Source organism: Azolla caroliniana, unplaced genomic scaffold (genome assembly GCF_043228905.1).
Source record: "Azolla caroliniana isolate FFs.n. ecotype wild unplaced genomic scaffold, voAzoCaro1.0.p SCAF_1, whole genome shotgun sequence".
NCBI classification, from domain to species: Eukaryota; Viridiplantae; Streptophyta; class Polypodiopsida; order Salviniales; family Salviniaceae; genus Azolla; species Azolla caroliniana.
This window is the reverse complement of record NW_028230436.1, coordinates 32031209-32051333: the sequence shown is the minus strand read 5'-3', so window position 1 is coordinate 32051333 and position 20125 is coordinate 32031209. Positions and strand designations below refer to the sequence as shown.

Here is a 20125-nt window from a genome sequence, read left to right as displayed (position 1 = left end):
GATTCCACAATTGGGTCATCACAAGGATTTCTCACATTAGGAGTTACTTCTTACCTTTATTATTTTAGATTTTTGTTTTGAGGGCTTTAGCTAATGTCCAACAATACTTAACATCCTATAAGGTATTCACAATCCTATATCCAAACTCCTAGATCCATTGTTTGTAAAGGAAATGAACAACATCAAATAACTAAAGTTGCCTATTAGGGAAAAAGAACTAGACGTGACGGATAGGCTAAATCTAAGCCAATACTCTCAGTGAGGTCAATGTTGCCTTGTTGCAACAACTCCTAATACAGAAAGTGCAAACAAATGTAAAAGTGGTGTGTTGTAACTTTGGATGGCATGACATTTAGTGCTCAAGTGAAATGACCTAGATAGCATCGTCACCAAAGGTGAAGTGCCCGTGTGCGTGGTGAACTGTTTGTTATCATTATGCTTGCAATACTTGTGCTTCTTTGGGTAGTCTTTGCACATGTTACGTATCCTAAATGTCATGCACTTAATACAGTGAGTCTCACATTGTCTCATCAACCTTTTGCTTAAGCAAGAACAACTAGTCATGAATTGGAACAAAAATCTTCTTATGGTCATAATGAATCAATATTTATATGTCTAAATGTGATTTCCCATCGACTTGCTAGTCGTATGGAGCATCATGCCATGACGATTATTTCTTATATACATTCATATGGGTCAGAGTGGGCAGGTTGCGAGTGGCCACTTTACATCATAATGACTGTATTTTCTTGTGGGCCCAATGTTGCATATACTTTGTGTTTGTGTACTATTACTAAAGAAAGAAACTAGGAAATCTATGGGGCCCTTTTGATCTACTAGCTTTAAGTTGTCTAATTTATAACTGCAATGAAAAAGGATTAATTTAATGAGGTTTGGATCGAGGGCCCACTTAATATTGATTGATAAACCTATGGAATTTTATGTGACCCCTCTCTCACTTTACCTTATCCTCATGTGGTGGCTTTACCTGTGCTTTCAAATGATCTTTATCCATTGTTGCCAATTGTTCTGATTTTGTTATATTCCTGGGATGCAGTTTCATCTGGACCATACATATTTAGCTTAATGTAGCATTTGGGGCCCCACGTCATTGTAAATTTGTCCTCTCAAATCAAGCTGCCATTAAAGCTCTCCTACGATAAGCGAAAGAAACAATTTCACTAAGTGAGGGAAGATCAAGTCATAGGTCTGATTTGATGATATACGTACAACAGAAGACTCTAAATGTAATCAAAGATGGAGCATTGTCATAGAGTGTAGTACTGATGGTAAGACTCATGATCTTGTTTTGCTCTCCCTATATATACATAATTTATGGGTCGATTGAACAGCATAAACCATTCTTTGGCAACCAGAAAGAAGAGTGCCTGCCTTCCGCTCATCGAAGTTAAGGAAGCCGTTGCCGACTCTATCCATTAACTCAGAAAACCGACAAACCCTAACAGCTAAGGATGGATCCATGATTCTACGCATGTTTCCAAGCTCCTGGAATGAGCGACTTCCGTCTCCATTCCCATCCCGATCCCTGAATTTAGAGACACTTGCGGACTTTTCTTTTCTTCTGGTTTCATTCCGTAGTCAAAGAATCTTTGTTTATTTTTTGGGCGTATACCGTGCTGGGGACTGCCATGAGTACTACTAGGTGAATGATGGAATTAGGGTTTTGAGGAAAATTTGAATGAGGGTATAAGTCAAACAATCATTACGAGCTTTGGAAATTCTCTGGTTCAGTTATATGGACAGGTTTTATTTGCAATTCAGGATGGTACGCATGATGATTTCTTGATATCAGTTAGGTAGGTAGGTTAGGTAGCAAAAGTTGCAGGACCTTGACCCAGGCTCATGTCTTTTTCTGGGTCCAATCCTTGACTCTTCCTTGACTCTCTGGACTGGACTTTATATTCGTTTGTTCCGTTCGTTATTTACATGTACACCTTCTATTTGCAATTAAGGATGGGTACTCAAACTTGCATGATGGATCTTTGATCTCTCTCTCCCCCCCTCTGTGTCTGTCATGGTCCCACCAAATTTAATGTCCACTTTCCAAATTTAATGTCTACTTTCCAAATTTAATGTCCACTTTCTGAAGCTCAAATCATATCCCCACGAGTGTGTATATATGTATGTATATATATATATACTTATAGAGTGCATGAGGAAGATCATCAGTAGGTTGGCTAATCTTCACCCAAATCTTATCCCCAAATTATTAAATATACGTATGTATGTATGTATAGAGATGCTTATCAGTAAAGTGTCAAACGTGAAGTAGGAATTCTATTGTTGAGCTAACTAATGAGGCATAATAAATAAATAAATAAATTTAAAGAAGAAGAGGAAGAATGCTAAAGTAATGAGGTTTATGTTATTCAATGTTATGGTGGTTCAATTTTGGTGATAGCATGCAAACATGTAGAGTATAGAAGTACATCATAAAAGTCAAGAATATGCCTTATCACAAATTGCCGAAACGGGCTTGTAATATAGGATGCAAAATCGTCTCATTTGGTTTGTGTTCTTGACATTACAAAATGGTTTCAAAAAATGGGGAGTAAAAGATGTATTTGAGTGTCCTCAGGCGATGCTATGCTGAAATATGCGATCAAAGATAGATGATTAAAGGTACCGCAGATGGAAAGACGCATAATTTTAACAGTTTATCATGGAACCCCTTGCCCAATGTCTTTTTGATCGTGTGGCAATTATTGTAACTTTGGAAGGAGATAGTAGAAAGGGGTAAAGAAGGTACTTCAAATAATAATGGATGATTGGAACTAAAATATGGAACTTAGTTAGGTACAGTACATATGTTCTTAGATGTACTCACAAAGAAACAGAACAGAACAGAACAGAAGTGTGTGGTGCTCTAGGCTTAGAACAAAATACATCTTTGAAATGTAGCATGGATAGAAATATTGGAGAATTCAAAACTCTTATTCTCACATAATAGAGCAGGAACTGATAAGACTCACGACATTAGCCACATGACCTAAAGTACTCACCACATGTCCTGCAGTACGCATTAAGCTGCGATTGTTGTTGTTGTTGTTGTTGTGGTGGTGAGTGTTCTGCTACAGTCCCCAACCGAAAATTAAAAAAAGGGGGGGGGGGGGGATTCAGGGTCAATGATTTGTTAGTGTTATGTATATACACATGAGATATTAGTGTAACATACAAATCATAAGGTTGGATCATCATGACAAAATTTCTGTTTCCTCACCTGGCGTGCTACTACGATTTCATTGCCGGATGGAGGCTGGAAGTGGCGGCTGCTACTAACCAAGGGCGGAAGGGATAGAATGCGCTCATGGTAGTTCTGGAGCTGCTTATGATGATTAGGGGTCAATGGTGTTAGTGTGTATATATACATGAGATTATTACATACAAATCAAAGATTCTAATGAGTGTAAAATTGTTTTTTTTTTTTTTTTTTTTTTTTTTTTCTTACCTGGAGTTGGGGGGCCTGCAGAGCTATGGCGGGTGGAAACAGCTGCTGGAAGCTGCTACTAATCAGGGGTGGAAGGGCTTTAAAGCGGTGGTGGTAGCCGCGATGGTAATCAACACAGTTACCGCAAAGGTCGTAATCGTTGGGAATGCAGTCGAGGCAAGAGACGCCATCGCGAATGATGAGCCCGTTGCATAGATCGCAGAAATGCCCGATGGTCATCAGAAAGAAGAGTGCCTTGCACTCATCACAGTCAAGTACGCCATTGCCGTCTCTATCCGCCAACTCAAAAAGGCTGCAAACCATATCAGCTAAGGCTGGATCCATGACTCTACGCAGGCTTCGAAGCTCCTGGAATGAGACTCTTCCATCTCCATCATCATCCAGATCCTCGAATTTAGACAAAATTGCAAGCTTTTCTTCTGCTTCCAGTTCGTAGTTGAAGAAACATTGCCCAGCCTCGTGTATTTTTTGGCGTAAGATCGACCGGCTGAAGAATGCCATGAGTACTACTAGATGAATGAAGGAATTAGGGTTTTGAGGAAATTCTCTGGGCCAGTTAAGGTATGGATATGTTTTTTCTTTTTATAGATTGCAGGACCTTGACTCAGCCTTATGGTTTCTTGATGAGTCAATACGACTGACTGGTAAAGTCCTTGAGTCAGTGTCATGTTTTTTGGAGATTTTCAAGGGCAGGACTTTAATATGTTCATGCATTCAGTTTTGCAGGTTTGGTTTTTTTTGGCAATGCAATTCAAAGGGGTTACTCAGTTCCCAATGATGAGGTCTGATAAAGTAGGTGGCTAGCAAAAGTTGCAGTGACTCTTCTTGTCTTTTGGTGGGTCAATATGCCAGGTCTAGTCCTAGTAAAAGGTAAAGGTAATATTGATCAAAGGGCAATCCAGCAGCAAACTACCGCCAACTTAATAATATCTTCAGATGTCTGTCTGTCTGTATGTGTAGAGATCCGGATCATTAAAGTGCCAAACGTAAAGTAGGCAATAAAGCCTTTCTATTTGTTGACCTAAAGTTCAATGAAGACCATAATCAAACAAATAAATAAGAAGAAGAAATTGGTGGGGATTAAAATAGTTATTCTACGTTTGAATATCAATACAATGAACAATGATGGAAGGTTGAGGTTGATGTTATTCATTGTTAGGCTGGCCCAATTTTGCTTATACTAGAGTGGAATTAGATTGGGGTGGCACTATCTCAATGCATGCAACGAAATCGATGAATGTTCTTATCCACAAACAATTAGGGGCATCCTTATATCTTGTCATCGACCTCCCCATAGAAGTACTAGCCACCATACCCTGAGTAGACAAGTATATCACGAAAGTCAAGAATATGCCTAGCCACAAATTGCCAGTATTGGCTTGGAAAATAGCATGCAAAATAGTATTTCTGAAAATAATGTGCTTGAATTTATGAAAATGGTTTAAAAAATGGCGAGTAAAAGTTGTATTAGAGTCCTTAGGCGATGTTATACAAAAATATAGAAAAATATGGGATCAACAATAGATTGCCAAAGGGTACCAAGGATGAATTGGCAACAAAATGCTAAAATATCAAAATTACAATATTACATTTTGACCCCACAATGAAGTGGCCAGATGCTAAAGTGTCAAGATGTATCAAACCTCATCTTACTATCCCCTCAAGCCATACCTAGCTCTCAAAGAGTGGTATAAGTTCTTTGAATTCGCTCTTTCAAGTTAGGTAAGGTTGCTTTCTAATACAACCACAATGTATCCCCCATTGACGGACATGGGACAAACATAAGAGATTGTTATTGTTTTCATACCATTGAATATTATGGTAAGTTATACCTTTGTTGTTGGATGATGAATCTAAAGAAGAGAACACACTAGTCTCAATGACGTCTCAAGTGCTGTAATGAAGGAGGAGATGAGTTCCCTTTATATATCAATATACCATTTTAAGGCTCTTAAAACATTTGGATTTTAAGGCTCTTAAATCACCAGATGTTTGCAAGTGTCATGGCTCCCTATGGTTTTGTCCAAATTCCAATGAGGATAATCAATTTCATGACTGCCCTACCCTTAACCCATAAAAATTATTAGTTATTCTCCTCGAGCCTCTCAGATATTCCCAAAGATTGATTCACACAACAGTATAACATATGCTCTGATGGATATGTATCAAAATATGGGAGATGCATTGGCATCACAATATGGTGGATCTATTGCTCATAAAACAATTTTTCTTGAGAGATATGGAAGGGCAACGCTCATTTTGGGGGCTGGATTTTAATTATTCCTTACATGTTGGGAGTAACAGTGATGATCCACATGCATATGATGCATGGTATAAGAATAAATAAAATTGTAAGCTTCTGGGCAGACAAGCTCAAGTTATAGCCTTCGGGTGTTTTTTGTTAATACTAATGAAGAAAATCATTGAAGGAAAAAAAGAAAACAACCCATAAAAATGATTTGTAGAATTGGTTTGTAAGGACTTGGTTATGCGTATAACATACTCCGCACTGATCTTTTAATGAGAAATCAAAGTTAGGGAATTAGATTTAAGGACATGCCCTTTCTCTTTAATGGCATCACGTTCAATTTGATCCAAACATTTATTTTTGAATTCTCGCACCTTAACATATAATGAAATATAGTTGTATAAAATGAAGTAAGTACTAAACTAGCCACACACCTCAGTGTAGTGTGAACATTGTTGTAAAGCCCCAAGTATGATTGGTAATTGGGGGGGGGGGGTTACAAGTTGGTTCAGCCTAAAGTAGGAGAGGATAGGGATTTTGCAAGTTTTGACCTGTTGTTATGTGAGACCTGTGTAAAATGGGTCTTCATTTCATTCAGTATGGTCCAAGTGATGAGATGGAGATCAGACTCCCATTGTTATGTTATTATTAGGGGGGCGTCGAACCATAATTAATCAGTACAGATAGATTTTGTGAGGGATTGATTATGGTAAAATATATACAATAAACTTTATTTGAATAAATAATAAGTACAGATTTGTTGATATGTCCTCTCATGGAATCAATGCTTATTGTAAGGATTCACTTGAATTCATGATGTTGTTGATGGTACATGGACATCCCATATGTATATGTATCAAAAACCACTCAAAAACTGTGTAACTCGGTCTGTACATCACATAATAGAACACAAACTGACAAGATTAAGGACGTTTGACACAGCATTCCCCACAACCAACGCACCATACACTGCCTGGCCAATGCCTGCAATGTTGTTGGGAGCGTTCTGCAAGGGAGAAGCTATGTTAGCAGCAGTATGGGGTGTGTATACTGGAAGAGATGATACAAACAGAAACGTTGTTGGATCATGATGAGTGTGTGGTAGATTTGTTACATGTAATGGGGAAAGGAGTAGATTTCTCACCTGCAGTGGCACAAGTTGATGTTGATGGGCGGGTGCAGGAGGAAAAAGCTGCTGGGGGCGGCGGCGGCGGCTACTAAGCAAGGGCGGAAGGGCTTGCAAGCGATGGTGGTACTGGCGATGGCGATGAGTATGAGTACAGGAAGAGCAAAGGTCGAGTCCGCAGTCCACGCAAACGACGCCATCATAAATGATCAGACTCCTGCACGCATCGCAGAAACGTCCGCAGGTGAACAGAAAGAAGAGTGCCTTGCACTCATCGTAGTCAAGATAGCCGTTTCGGTCTTCGTCCACCAAGGGAAACAGCATCCTAACCCTATCATCTACAGCTCCTCCGTTGAGGATCCTATGCCTGTTTAGAAGCTCCTGGACCGTGATTCTCCCGTCTCCATTCTCATCCAGTTCCATGAATCTGTACCAAAGCTGTTGCTTTTCGTGTGGCATCAATCCCTCGAAGAATCTTTGCCCAGCCTCATGTATTTCTTGGCTTAAGCTCGACATGTCTGATGATTGATCCACTGCGAAATGGACCCGGTGTTTTTAGTTGGGAAGAAACGATCAGAAAGAGGTGGCTAGCCTCTGAAGTCCCCCTCCGATTGAGAAACTTTTTATTCACAGATCATCTGCATCGAAAATTTCTGGCGGAACGGGGGATCAACAGTAAAATGTTTGAAGAATCAGTGGGACTGACAAGTGAGACATGTGTGTTGAATCCAGAAGATGCAAGGTGAGTAGGACGCATCATGGATCTATCAAGCCATTCAATCGGGTGCAGAAAGAGGAAAGCGTGTCCATGGGTGTGAATAAGGAAGATATTCCAACGAGGAATCGTGGGAGGCAAGAGATGGATGACCTCTTCATCCTACTCGGTGAGGAGATATAGAAAAGCAGGGGAGACAAAACACGCATTTGAGCTAAGAAGAAAGCATAGTTATGGTGGAACCTACATAAATCACATACACCAAATCATACCTACATACATATATGATATACATATACATGCATGCACACATACATACATACAATTGTGTATTTCTGTGGACGGCCTTCTTTGACTAAGAGAAAAGAGTAGTGGAAGCAAAGTTCAGTCTGGGCACCTAAAACACATAATTTGAGTGTGAAACGAGACATCGATTGCAAGGTTCTCGAAAGACATGAAACTCACCAAAGAAATCAAAGGATAGGGTGCAAGTAAAAACTCAAGAGTTGGATATTCCAAAGGTGGTTGGGAAGGGGTCAAACAATGGTAGGATAAAAAAAAGTAGATTTTTTTTCTAGAGTCCATCGGAACCATTGGATGGGTGAAATAGATAAAAGAAGAAAGAGGAGTCTCTCTTCCGAGTTCATGGAAGCATTGGCAGGAAAACATTTTTACCATGATTTATAAGTAATAGTTATAATTATTCTTTCCGAGCTTGATTAGAAATGGATATATGCTTTCATTAAAATCTGCCAGCATTTCCTTTGTGATATGTCATCACGGAGGCAAACCTTTTGTGAATGAAGTTGTGCAACGTTATTTATTTGTAGATTTGATTAGGGAGGTACAAGTTGGTTCAGCTTAGAGTCAGGAGGGGATTGTGATTGAGGTTTATTTATTGCCTTATTTCTCATAATGTTAAAGACGGTCGGGGATTTATCAAAGATTTTTTGCAAGTTATTGACCCATTGGGATTCAAGGCCTACACAATGGTCTTTATTCATAAGTAGGGTCGAAATGATAGACATGGAGATCATATTCCAATTGTTATGTTATCAGTGGTGGGGTTAAACCCTAATCTGGGATATGGATAATGCTTTCCTGTTTAATGATAGGCATGGAAGTTAATCTATATATTAGGTACTTAGAAAGGTAAATTCTAATGATGTTGCACTTTTAGGTCTCAATTCAAAGTTTAATACCAAAAACGTGCTCTGGCTCCATTGCTGTCTCTATCCACCATATCAAACAACCTGCTAACCCTATCAGCTACAGATGAATGGACACCTTCTACTCATATTTAGGAGCTCGAATTTCAACCAAATTTGTTTGCTGTTCATGTGCGGTCATTTGGTCGAAGAATCTGTGCCCAGGCTCGTGTGATTTGAATTAAGTAATCAATGGAGGAAGTGAGGATTGGACTTCAGTTAGGGTTTTGGATGTCAAATTATGAGCTTGGAAATTCTCTCTTAGAACGTCCAGCAATGTTCAATTATTAATATTTTACATGCAATTGAAGATGGGTCATGTGTCATAGGTCCGTATGGTTTTGTCCCAATTCTGAAGTCTGAAAATAACATTTACGCTTCTTATCCGATACCTTGCAAACCAAAGTTTTCTTTTTGTTGTGCTTGGTGCATTCTGAACGTGCATTGTGGCATGGCTTTCTGAGGAATTAAAGATTGCATTTGAGTTATAATACATGTACTAATTATAATGAGAAGCGGAAACCAAAGAGGAAGAACTAAATGTGAGCTAATGAGACATCGTTGGATTATGTCATGAGGAAACGAACCATTACATCATTATAATGGGAGGAGTTGAGATCCAAGAGCTTAGAAACCATATGCAGGGCTATGAGAAAGAGAGAACGGGAAGGGTCTGCTCAAACTTGCATTATTATGAGTGGGTTTTAATGATCAAGATCTAGCCTCCACTTAATTTTTATCAACATTTAGAAAATCTATGTGCATCTCTTTATCATACACAAAGAGAGTTACATAACTTTCTCTCATGCTCAACACAGGGATCATAATAACGTTACACAAGAATCATGCCTTTAGTTAGCTGATGCGACTACTTTCCTCTAATTAAAGGTGTTGTCATGGAGAGAAAGGTAACCATTTATGGATAGAATTTATTATTGTCCTTTGATGTCCATAGATGAAAAGGACATAGAAGCTACTTTCCCTTAATTAAAGGTTATGCCACTGACTGAAAGATTTATGGATAGAATTGATTAGTGTCCCTAGATGTTCCTGGTCTCATATGAGCTCTCGCTCTCTCGCTCTCTCTTCATGAGTTGTCTTGCTTATGGGGGCAGTTTAATGCTGGTTCCCTATGGTCCTGGAGTATGGTGCACCATACGTGATTTAACATGTTTAACAAAGTGAATCCAAATTTATAAAGATTTGAACAGTTGATCCTGGGACCCCTTGCCCAAGTCTTTTTACTAGAGTGGCAATTATAACTTGGAAGGAGATGTAGAAAGAGGCAAGAAGGTAATAATGAATGGATGATTGGAAACTAAAATATGAACTTTGTACATATGTGCTTCTAGATGTACTCACACAGAAGGGAAGAGAACTACTACTGTGTGGTGCTCTAGGCTTTAACTAAATGATTCATGATCTTGAAATGTAGCATGGATAGAACAAATTTGGAGGAGAATTCGAGAACTCTTTGCCTCACATAATAGAGCACGCATTGATAAGACTCATGATATTAGCCGCATGACCCAAAGCAGTCGCCACATGTCCTGCAGTCTGTGTAAAGCCGCGATGCTACAATGGAAAGGGGTTCCAGGGTCAATCATGATGGTAGTGTATACATATATGCACATGAGATAATTACATCCAAGGATCATCATGACATTGACAAAGATTTGTTTTTTGCTCACCTGCTGGGGTGGGGCCTGCAGGAATGCGACGGGTGGAAGCAGGTGCTGGGGGCAGCTACTAATCAAGGGTTGAAGGGCTTGAAAGCGGTACTGGTTGTGGCTATGGCCATGAACACAGTAATAGCAAAGGTCGAAAGAATGGGACGAGCCGTCCAGGCAAGAGACGCCATCCCGAATGATGAGGTTGTTGCATTGATCGCAGAAACGTCCCTTGGCCACCAGAAAGAAGAGTGCCTTGCACTCTTCGAAGTCCAGGAAGCCGTTGCCGTCTCTGTCCACCAACCCAAACAACCTGCAAACCCTAACAGCTATGGCTGGATTCATGATCCCACGCATGTTTTTAAGCTCCCGGAACGAGACTCTTCTATCTCCATCATCATCCAGACCCTTGAATTTAGAGACACTCGCCCACTTTTCTTCTGGGTTCATTCCGTATTCGAAGAATGTTTGGCCGGCCATATATATTGCCTGGCGTAGGTCGACTGCCATGAGGAAGAGTGAGTAGCAGGTGGATGAAAATGGAAGTTTAGGGTTTGGTTTTTCAGGGAGATTTGGATGAGGAATTCTCTGGCCTAGACTCTATACATATGTATGCATTTGTTCAGTTATGGACAATTCTGTTATTATTATAGGTTGCAGGAACCTTCATCCAGTCAATATGCCAGCTAGAGCCCTTGACTCAGTCTCCTGTTTTTGGAAATTCTTTAGACCAGATCTCTGGTCCTAGTAAAGGTCAAAAGCTAATATGTATTGGTCAAAGGGCAATCCAGCAGCAAATTACCGCCCACAATATCTTCATCAAATAACTACTCTTGGAAAGTCTATGTGCCCATCTTTAACAACCTTACTTTACTTTAAGAAAAGCTTTCCTCCACTTGCGACTTTAATCTTCCGTGCATGTTGTCTTGTGGAAATTTGGGGACCTTCACTATTCTCATCTCCATGACTTTTAACCCTCTTTTTTGTTGTTGTAAATAATGGCTTTTATTACGAGAGAAATAAACACCACCACGACTAACTTACTCACTACAAAGTATAGAAAAACCCTTCCAAGGATCTAAATACTACTACGACTCCAAACTCCTTGCCAACCTACACAACAATTCAAATGGTGAATATGATGATCTGTGACCTTGTAAAGTTCTCTTTCTTCATGGTTGAGATTTCCTGACTACTCTAGCAATGTCAATTGCCACAAAAGAAGTTCTTTAACTTTACAACATATTTCTCACCTCAACTTGCAAATCAAAAGTGAAGGCATTCCAAAACACACACACACACACACACACACACACACACACTCTCTCTCTCTCTCTCTCTCTCTCTCTCTCTCTCTTCTCATGGGCCCATCAAATTTAATGTCCACTTGCTTACCTTCATATTCATTCTAAAGCTCAAATATTTTCCCCACCAATGTTTATGTATATCAAATATATAGTGCATGAGGAAGATCAGTAGGTTAGTTAATCTTGATTCTTCAGTCAAATCTTATCCCTAATTGTTAGATGTATGTATGTATATATGAACTAAGCTAATGAGGCACAATAAATAAATGAATAATAATAATAAGAAAATCGTTAAGGTAATTAGGGTCACCCTCAACATTTAATGTACTATATGTTCTCTCTTTTTTCTTTAAAGTAAGTCGCTACACCACAAGTATTAAATTGTGGGCTCAAATCCCAATTTTTCTCACATCTCTATTACTCAATACATAACTTTTAATTCACTCAATGCCACTTTAGAATGTAGGGGTTGAATCCATGATCTCTTGGTCTTCATTGGGCAAACTTACCAATTGAGCTACATCCATATAAATTAGACTTATCTCGTTTTTCTATATTAGGGTTTTATCCCAATACAAATCTCACTATATAAACTCCCTCACTAGATGATCCTACGGAATGAACTCGTGACCTTCTACTCTTCACACCAAGCAATGTTGCCGACTAAACCACAACCCTCCAGGCATACCTAACTCAATTACCTCTCTCTCACACACACACATGTTGGTCCATAGCTTCAAATGTCATAGTTTCATGTCCATGCAATGAGAAATAGGTGGAAATCATCTTGTAAGCATTGACCTCAAGCCCATCAAAATAGTTATTTATATGTTTGAATAGTAATACACTCAATAGGTAATGGGAGGTGAAGTTTATGTTATTCAATGTTATGGTGGTCTAATTTTGCTAATACTAGAGTGGAACTAGTTTAGGGTGACACTATCTCAATGGATGGAATGAAATTGATGAATGTTCTTATGTGTAGACAGTTATGTTGTCGTGAAGATTTCCGGCAACGATGGGAAAATCGAGTAGAACGGGGATGTGCAATGACTTGCACATGCACATAGGAAAATTGTAAATAGAAATAAAGGGTAAATGTAAAGGGCACTGAAGTGCACAAAGGAGTTAGTGAGGGAATAAATGTGATTTGGATATCAATGCACTTGCGCACATAGTGGGTAGTGGGGTGAATGTTAAAGTGAGAGGAGTTTTAAATGTACCTTTCAATCACTCCTTAAATGAAGGCAAGAAAAGAGGGGAAGATTTGATCGACCCTTGTAACGACCCTCCCTCTTTGGACTATAAAAGGAGGTGACGGGGCTCTTATTAGGGGTTCCCCTTTTTGTGTTTTCTTTTCTATCTCCATTTTGGGGCCCCTTTTGGTGTGTTAGGTGTGTTTAGGGATTTAGGGTTTCTTGAGCTCGTTTGCTCTGAGGCTTGGGAAATGGCATGCAAAATACTCTCATTTGGTTGTGTGCTTGGATTTACGAACATTGTTTAAAAAATGGGGAGTAAATGATGTATTCGACTCCTTAGGCGATGTTAGTGCAAAAATATAGAAAAATATGTGATAAACAATAGATTGCTAAGGGTACAAATGATGAAGTGGCTATAGAATGCAAAAATATCAAATTTGCCATATTAATATTAATCCCCATTTTGGGCCCCACAATAAAGTGGCTAGATGCTTTAGTGTCAAAATGTGAAGATATATCAAACCCCATATTAGTATCCCCTCGAGTCCTACCTAGCCCTCAAAGAGCTATAGAAGTTCTTTGAACTCACTTTTTCAAGTTAGGTGAGGGCGAGGTGCTTCAATACAACCACAATGACCATCCCCTAAGTTACAAAGGGCGTGCCATCTACATGAATTGGTTAAGGAGGTCAAACAGATACCCGAGGTCGGGTCAGGTGATAGTTCGATAGGTTAGGCTTCTACTAGCTACCAATAGTGTGCCAGCTCGCACACTTTTGTGTTGGAGCGGGCATCTAATTTCAAATTTTGATCGAGAGGGGTTGTCACAAGCTTGCATTCTGTCATCCCGAACTTGAATAGGAGGTTTAAGATGTAGTGGTGTTGGGAGATCAAGATGCTGTTAAGAGTCTAAATTACTTCGATGCCTAGGAAGTACTGGTGCTCTTTCATGTCCTTCATTTTGAATTTTCCGAAGAGGCGGATCTTGATATTATTGATGTCGCCTATGTGTTGTCCTCTAATTACCAACTCATTTACATTTATTATGATGAATAATTAATCTCTGGAGTCATTTCAGATGATTAAGGAATTGTCGAACTTGGACATTTTGAAGCTGACTTGATGAGATATCAGGTTATCTTCAAATACCATGGATTTAGGCCTTGCTTGAAGCTATAGAGAGGCTTTTTGAGTCGGCATACAATAGTCAAATGTGATCTTGATTTGAAGCCGGGTGGTTGTGTTGGATGCCGTCATAAGGATGTGGAACAAAACCAACACTCTTTGATATGAAGATCTTGAGAGATTACAAGTAAACAGATTGTGAACACAATACAACTGAATCATAAGACAAGATCAACAAGAAAGACAACGAGAAGTACACCAAAATAGGCACAAATAAGATGTAACTGATTTAATCCTCTCAAAGTTACAATGGCATAGTGTACAAAATGAACAACCCTTAAAACTAGGTTACAAAAGTCAGTTTAAATACTGACTGATTAGGGCAACTGCCCTTTCCACTATTTACAAAAATAGCCTAGACCTAGTGTGTCCAACGGGACAATGTGAATATGACCATTATATAACCGTATTCGACAAGTTGTAACATATACACCTCTTCTAATTGACCTTGGAGAAATGCATTCTTTACGTCTATTTAATGGAGATGCCATCCTTTTGCTGCTACAAGCACAATCACGGTCTAAACGGTCATCATCTTTGTCACCATAGCAAAGGTCTCTTCATAATCGACACCGTGGGTTTGAGTGTAGCCTTTTGTTATGGGTCTGGCTTTGTACTGATGGATTGTCTTGGTATATCTTTGTTGAACAATATTTCTTTGCTCTCTGACTATAGGTGGCTTCCTAATGTTGGGTAGATAAGGCAAACCTCGATTATTCAAATGAATTTCCTTGACCGTATGCTCATCCTAATTTTCAGTTGACCTTGTAGGTGCAAGATCGAAAAATATAGAGAAAACTCAAATATATGAACCAATAAGTAATTTCTAACAACTCTAAAAAAGGGCTTTAAATGCCAAAAAGAGGCAGATAAATGTGAAATATCGTAAGAATAAATGAATTTTAGTTAAATAATATGTAAAACAAACACTAAATAGTGCAATAAAAACACTCCCATCAAACAATTTTTCTAAAGGAAAATCTTGGAAAAAAATAGAAATTCATTACAAAAATAGAGATTATTTGTGAAAATATACAATGTATTAAGCAACTCAATAATTTTAATTGTAAAACACAGACTTTGCGGTAAAATTTGATACAATGTATCGACTTCATGTTAAAAAGTTGGAGTATAAATTAATACATTGTATTGTGTTCATGTTTAAAGTTTTTTTTTATAATTGTTTTCTATTTAGTTTGGTTTTAAAAAATATAAATTGAACTTGATTTGATGAAAAAACCATATTTTTCATCACAATTTGATACAATGTACCAAATTCATGTTTAAAATTTTTTTCCCGAAAGAAAACAAAAAATAAACCAATTTTTTTTTAAAAAGTCAAAAAATAAACCCTAACTTTTGAACATGAACTCGACACATTGTATCAAATTGTGATGAAAACTTTGGTTTTTTCATCGACTCAAGCTCAATTTTTTTTTTAAATGTGGGGAAAAAAACTCTAAACATAAATTTGATGTGATGAAAACTTTGTTTTTTACATCAACTCGATAAAATGTATCGAGTTCATGTTTAAAAATGTTTTTTCATTCCCAAATAAAAGATTTTTTTTTAACATGAACTCGAATTGTACTAAAATCTCTGTATTTACAAAAGGAAAAGAAGCATATTGATAAGGGCCAAGGCAAAGAAGTATGTTGCACAACAAGATACCTTATGGTGAACATGTTCTTCATTGATCAACAGAAAACCATTAATAATTGTGTTGATGGTAATTGAACCTTGCAAATGCCGTTTACATGGTCTATAAAATATTCTTGTGGTTCTCAATCAGCACTTCAAGCACTTAATGTGGTCCATCCACAATAGAGAAACATTTTTTGTGGAACCAAGGATGGCAACACGAGCATAACTTAGGTGACGAGAAAATTTGCAAGACCTGAAGGTGGGGATATTAATAGCTACATATGTACATGGACATGACATAGGGCACCAATTCTGGATTGGTAAAGTTTTGGACTTGGTGATGCATTGCACCTTTGTAATACATCTATCATTGACATTAGTGAGGTGGATATAATTGTGTATGACTTTACATTGACAAAAGTTGGACGTTTAAGGAAGACAATGATAGACATAATCAAAGAGATATTACCAGGTCTTAAAGATGTCTTAGATTGATGGTTAACAAGATTTAGTGCACACAATTTGGAGACACCATTTGGTGAAGACAATGATTTGATTGGTACATTTGAAAACGAGAAAGAAGAGTCACAATTGTATATCAGGTATAGTAGTGATTCTCATTAAAGGAGTGATCATAGTGATGCAAATAACACTTGAATTTATTTTTTGTGCAATGATATGTAACAAATTTAGACAACATTTTATCGAATGATATAAAAAATTTGATTGTTTTGAAATCTTTTGCTTCTGAATTCTTTAAGATCTAAAATTTATTAGTTGTCATTTTTCCTTAAAAATACACAAAGAAGTTACTTTCCAATTCTACCAAATGGTGAAAATTTTAACTTTTTTATCAACTTTCATCAAGTGTTTTGTGAAATGGCAAAAAAAGCCCCAAAATCAAATGGAATATTCCTTATCCTTCCACTTGTGAACGCAAACATGTTGCTTGAAGTCCTTGGTTTATTGGTTCTACCCATTGCAGATCTTGAACAACTTTTGCAAAAGTTTCCAGCTCATGAATGGTTGCTACCTTTATCATGGCCTAGCCACTTCAAGTATGTTCCAATTCTTCCTTTCGGCTACTCTATTTAGTCGAGGTGTATGTCGGCACGTAAATTCTCACCGCAATCCTCCTTGCCGCACATAGATTAGAAAAATATTTTTTTCCTCAATTCGTTGTCATGAGGGATTTTGGCTACGGTGAGAGAACCGAGTGGGACGAATGAAAACGGGGATGTGCAACATTGCACATGCACTTAGGAAAATTTGTAAATAGGAATAAGAAAACTTTTAATGTATAAGGAAGGTAAATAATGTGATGTGCACTTAGGTGCACATGCACACCTAGGAAAAGAGAGTGCATAGAAGTAAGGGTGTAATGAGAAGTGGGCATGGTGGTGTGTGTGTGTGTGTGTGAAACGAGAGGATAAGGAGTTATGGCAGCATCAATCTCTCCTCCTAAAATCAAGGCAAATATTCTTTTTCGAAAAGGGAGAAATATTTGGTCTCTCCCTTTGTAATAAGCCTCACCTTTTTCTAGTATAAAAGGAGGTGATGAGGCACCATTGAGGGGTTACCATTTTGTCGTTTGAGGTGGACCCTTATGGTTTTAGTTTTTCTTTGTCTTATCCCTATTTTAATTTTAGGGTTTTGGTTTGAGGTTCCCTCCATATCGTTTTCCTTTTTCTTGATTTGGGTTTAGTTCTTCTTCTTCTTCCTATCCGATTAGGTTTTCATCTAGTTGTGCTTGATTTCGGCCTAAATGGCCACGATTGTAAATCATATTGTGGCTTTCGTGCCCTATAATGGAACTAGCTTGATGAACCTTGTCTCGGTCTAGCTCTTTATCTTGTTAATCTTTCGCACATTGTTCTTCCCCTTTTGTGCTCGGAAGCTCGTAAGGGTTAAGCTCCCATTTCCCCTCTTTTACTACCTAGTCCAAGAACCCCGTTGTTTTGCCCAAGCCGACGTGCACATGCAGATTTCCGCGACACCGTCGGAAGGCATCGAACATGTCAAATTGTTGGAAGTGTGTAAACACTATGTTGTTGTGATGCATTGGATAAATCCAAGTGTGCTTGGTCTAGTTGTTGATGAATGTGACGCAATATTGACATCTACTGAATGTTGTTGTTCATGCTGCCAGGTTCCCAACATCTGAGTGGACTACGTCCAAGAGGCCTTTACTTTCATCTCTCCCTTTCCGAAACGAGTGTCGATGTTGTTTGCCGATTGTCAAGCGTTACATACGCATTCAATCTCCTTTTCTTTGAAAGTCAGGAGTTCAATGACAACTCCTTTCGATTGCGTGTTCTTGTCAAGCTTTTGTAGATTGATGTGGTCAATTATTTTGTGCCACAACTCTATGTCTGTGTCTACTTTATGGCCCTTTGCGAACACGGCTGATTTCACTCCGTTTGGGTCAAGAACGAACATTCGGCGTTCTCTTCATTCGAGAGCGATGGATCGGCCCTCCTTCCTAATGAAGCAACCTCCGTGATTGAAATGGACTTCCATGCCTTGTTCCACGATTGGGCCAATCGAGATCAAATTCTTCGATATAATTAAAACATCAACAAGTTTTTAATATATGTTTGACCGCCTTCTTTCTTAAATTGGACGTTGCTGACATGTCGAATTGGGTCAGCGGTGTCATTCCTAGTCCGACAATAGTCGGCTCGATTAGCCGCTTGCAAGTCTCGGACCCTTCTTAATGCGACATCATGTGGTTGGAGGTGCTAGAGGTGAAGAACCATATGTCTTTTGAGTTAGAGGTCCTAGTCGAGCCGGAGGCCGCCATAGAGTTCGCGCTATGTCTCATCACTAACATTCCTCTATAATTGTCATAGTCTGAGTTGATGGCATAGTTTGTGAGTTGTTAGCTTGTGGAAGCCGACTCACTCCTCTACTTCCGACACTCCTCTTCATGGTGGCCCAATTTACCATAGTATCCACATTCAACAGTGTTGTTTTGTTGAGTCGGTTTGGCATGGAAACTCCCCCTTCCGTCGAACGTTCTTGGGTGTTTACGTTTTCTTACCGAAAGTGGGAGTTGTTTTTATGGAGCGGACTTCATCCGCTATGCCCTTGGCCGAATCGGTCTCTTCTTTCCCGACTGCATCGTCTACCACTATACGAATGTGAGTAGAGCATATGAGGGAGGATCTTCTCTAGCGAGGACGACCGATCTCATTGTGTCGAATCGTGGTGCGAGGTCGCAAAAGTATATTTGCACCATTTTGTCATCATTAACATTCACGTTGATTGAGCCGAGTGAGTCACACAACTCCTTGATCTTGAAGGTGTAGCTAACGATGGATATATCTGTCTCTTGGATGTTATTCAACTCTTGACGGAGTTAAAGTTTTTGTGCGGTTGTGTTGGTTGTGAATATCTTCTTGAGATTATCCCACTCTTCTTTTGGTGTCTTTGCTTCCTGAATGTAATCGAGCATGTGGTTCTGAACACATGATGCCAGGTGAAAAACACACAACTTTTCGCTTGCTCCCATGGGTTGGGTTTCGTTTTTTGAGCTCCTTCAATGTAACTCTAATAGCCTTGACTGACAAGATATTGGTGCATCTTGTATTCCCAAAATGCAAAGTTGTTTTTGTCCAACTTTTCACAAAGAAGAGATATACCCATCTGAGTATTCATGTCGGTCGAAATGAGTTTCCACCTTCTTCTTCTTCTCTATCGGATACGAGCTTTGTAGGAGTGCTATGACAGAGATCAACCGGTTCTTCTTAAACGTTGGCGTAGGCACAACACACACGGATGGGCTTAGATCAAGCTACCAGCCTCGTTCTGTTACCATGTATGGCAATGGTTAAATTTTTTTAAATCTGAACCGTTAAACTATTTTCAAACCGTTAAACCATTAAACCGTAAAAATCGCAGTTTCGTGGTTTAGTTTCGGTTTTCAACATAGATCAAAATTTTAATTTTTTAAAATTTATAAAATTTCATTATTTAGAATTTTTAGAATTTTTAAGATGTTCCTAAAATGTGAGAATAAGGTGTAAAAATGAAAAAATTGTTTAAAACAATTTTTTAAGTTTTAAAAACCAAAATTAAAAAATTAAAACCGTTAAACCGTAGTTTTTGACGGTTGAAACCAAACCGTTGAAACCGTTGAAACCATGGTTTCGCCCAAGTGCCGGCGTGAGTCCTAGTGAACGTGATCGGACGATGGAAGGCAGAGAAGGAAGGTATTAGGCCGACGAAGCGACTACGAACCGAAAGACCTACCGGCAAGGTCACGGGCAAAAGGAAGTCCGGTCCTATGGATCTCCACACCAGACCGGAGACCCCGGTTGTTTGGCTAACATGGCAACGTAAGACCGAGGGAG

The 20125-nt window shown here is 38.8% G+C and overlaps 3 protein-coding genes across 7 annotated transcripts; all 3 read right to left on the bottom strand.

The window, feature by feature from the left end:
* Positions 1-2786: 2786 nt before the first annotated feature.
* On the bottom strand, positions 2787-4045 carry LOC147869801 (uncharacterized). Of its 5 annotated transcripts, none has more exons than XM_087339582.1 (3): positions 3470-4045; positions 3242-3343; positions 2787-3092 (listed from the first exon to the last, which is right to left on the bottom strand). In XM_087339582.1, exons 1-3 carry the CDS (start codon positions 3968-3970, stop codon positions 2961-2963), a joined length of 735 nt encoding a protein of 244 aa, XP_087195708.1. In that variant the 5' UTR covers positions 3971-4045; the 3' UTR covers positions 2787-2960. The 5 variants fall into 5 exon arrangements, with proteins under 5 accessions (XP_087195708.1, XP_087195706.1, XP_087195707.1 ...); XM_087339580.1 differs by having other exon boundaries at positions 3242-3346; positions 3470-4044; XM_087339581.1 differs by having other exon boundaries at positions 2787-3089; positions 3242-3346; positions 3470-4044.
* A 2301-nt stretch (positions 4046-6346) lies between these two features.
* On the bottom strand, positions 6347-7686 carry LOC147869800 (uncharacterized). Its single transcript, XM_087339579.1, has 2 exons — positions 6862-7686; positions 6347-6723 (listed from the first exon to the last, which is right to left on the bottom strand). Exons 1-2 carry the CDS (start codon positions 7357-7359, stop codon positions 6613-6615), a joined length of 609 nt encoding a protein of 202 aa, XP_087195705.1. The 5' UTR covers positions 7360-7686; the 3' UTR covers positions 6347-6612.
* A 2376-nt stretch (positions 7687-10062) lies between these two features.
* On the bottom strand, positions 10063-11039 carry LOC147869799 (uncharacterized). Its single transcript, XM_087339578.1, has 2 exons — positions 10458-11039; positions 10063-10341 (listed from the first exon to the last, which is right to left on the bottom strand). The coding sequence occupies exons 1-2, from the start codon at positions 10944-10946 to the stop codon at positions 10246-10248; spliced, it is 585 nt and encodes a 194-aa protein (XP_087195704.1). The 5' UTR covers positions 10947-11039; the 3' UTR covers positions 10063-10245.
* Positions 11040-20125: the final 9086 nt, after the last annotated feature.

Bases quoted from the DNA above. Each gene is read 5' to 3' on its own strand.
- LOC147869799 (XM_087339578.1), bottom strand. From the start codon at position 10,946: ATGGCAGTCGACCTACGCCAGGCAATATATATGGCCGGCCAAACATTC. The intron at 10,342-10,457 runs GTGAGCAAAAAA...TTTCCATTGTAG, and splicing joins TGCAGGCCCCACCCCAGCAG to CATCGCGGCTTTACACAGAC.
- LOC147869800 (XM_087339579.1), bottom strand. From the start codon at position 7,359: ATGTCGAGCTTAAGCCAAGAAATACATGAGGCTGGGCAAAGATTCTTC. The intron at 6,724-6,861 runs GTGAGAAATCTA...TCTCCCTTGCAG, and splicing joins ATCAACTTGTGCCACTGCAG to AACGCTCCCAACAACATTGC.
- LOC147869801 (XM_087339580.1), bottom strand. From the start codon at position 3,970: ATGGCATTCTTCAGCCGGTCGATCTTACGCCAAAAAATACACGAGGCT. The intron at 3,347-3,469 runs GTAAGAAAAAAA...AATCATCATAAG, and splicing joins TGCAGGCCCCCCAACTCCAG to CAGCTCCAGAACTACCATGA. The intron at 3,093-3,241 runs GTGAGGAAACAG...TGGGGACTGTAG, and splicing joins AAATCGTAGTAGCACGCCAG to CAGAACACTCACCACCACAA.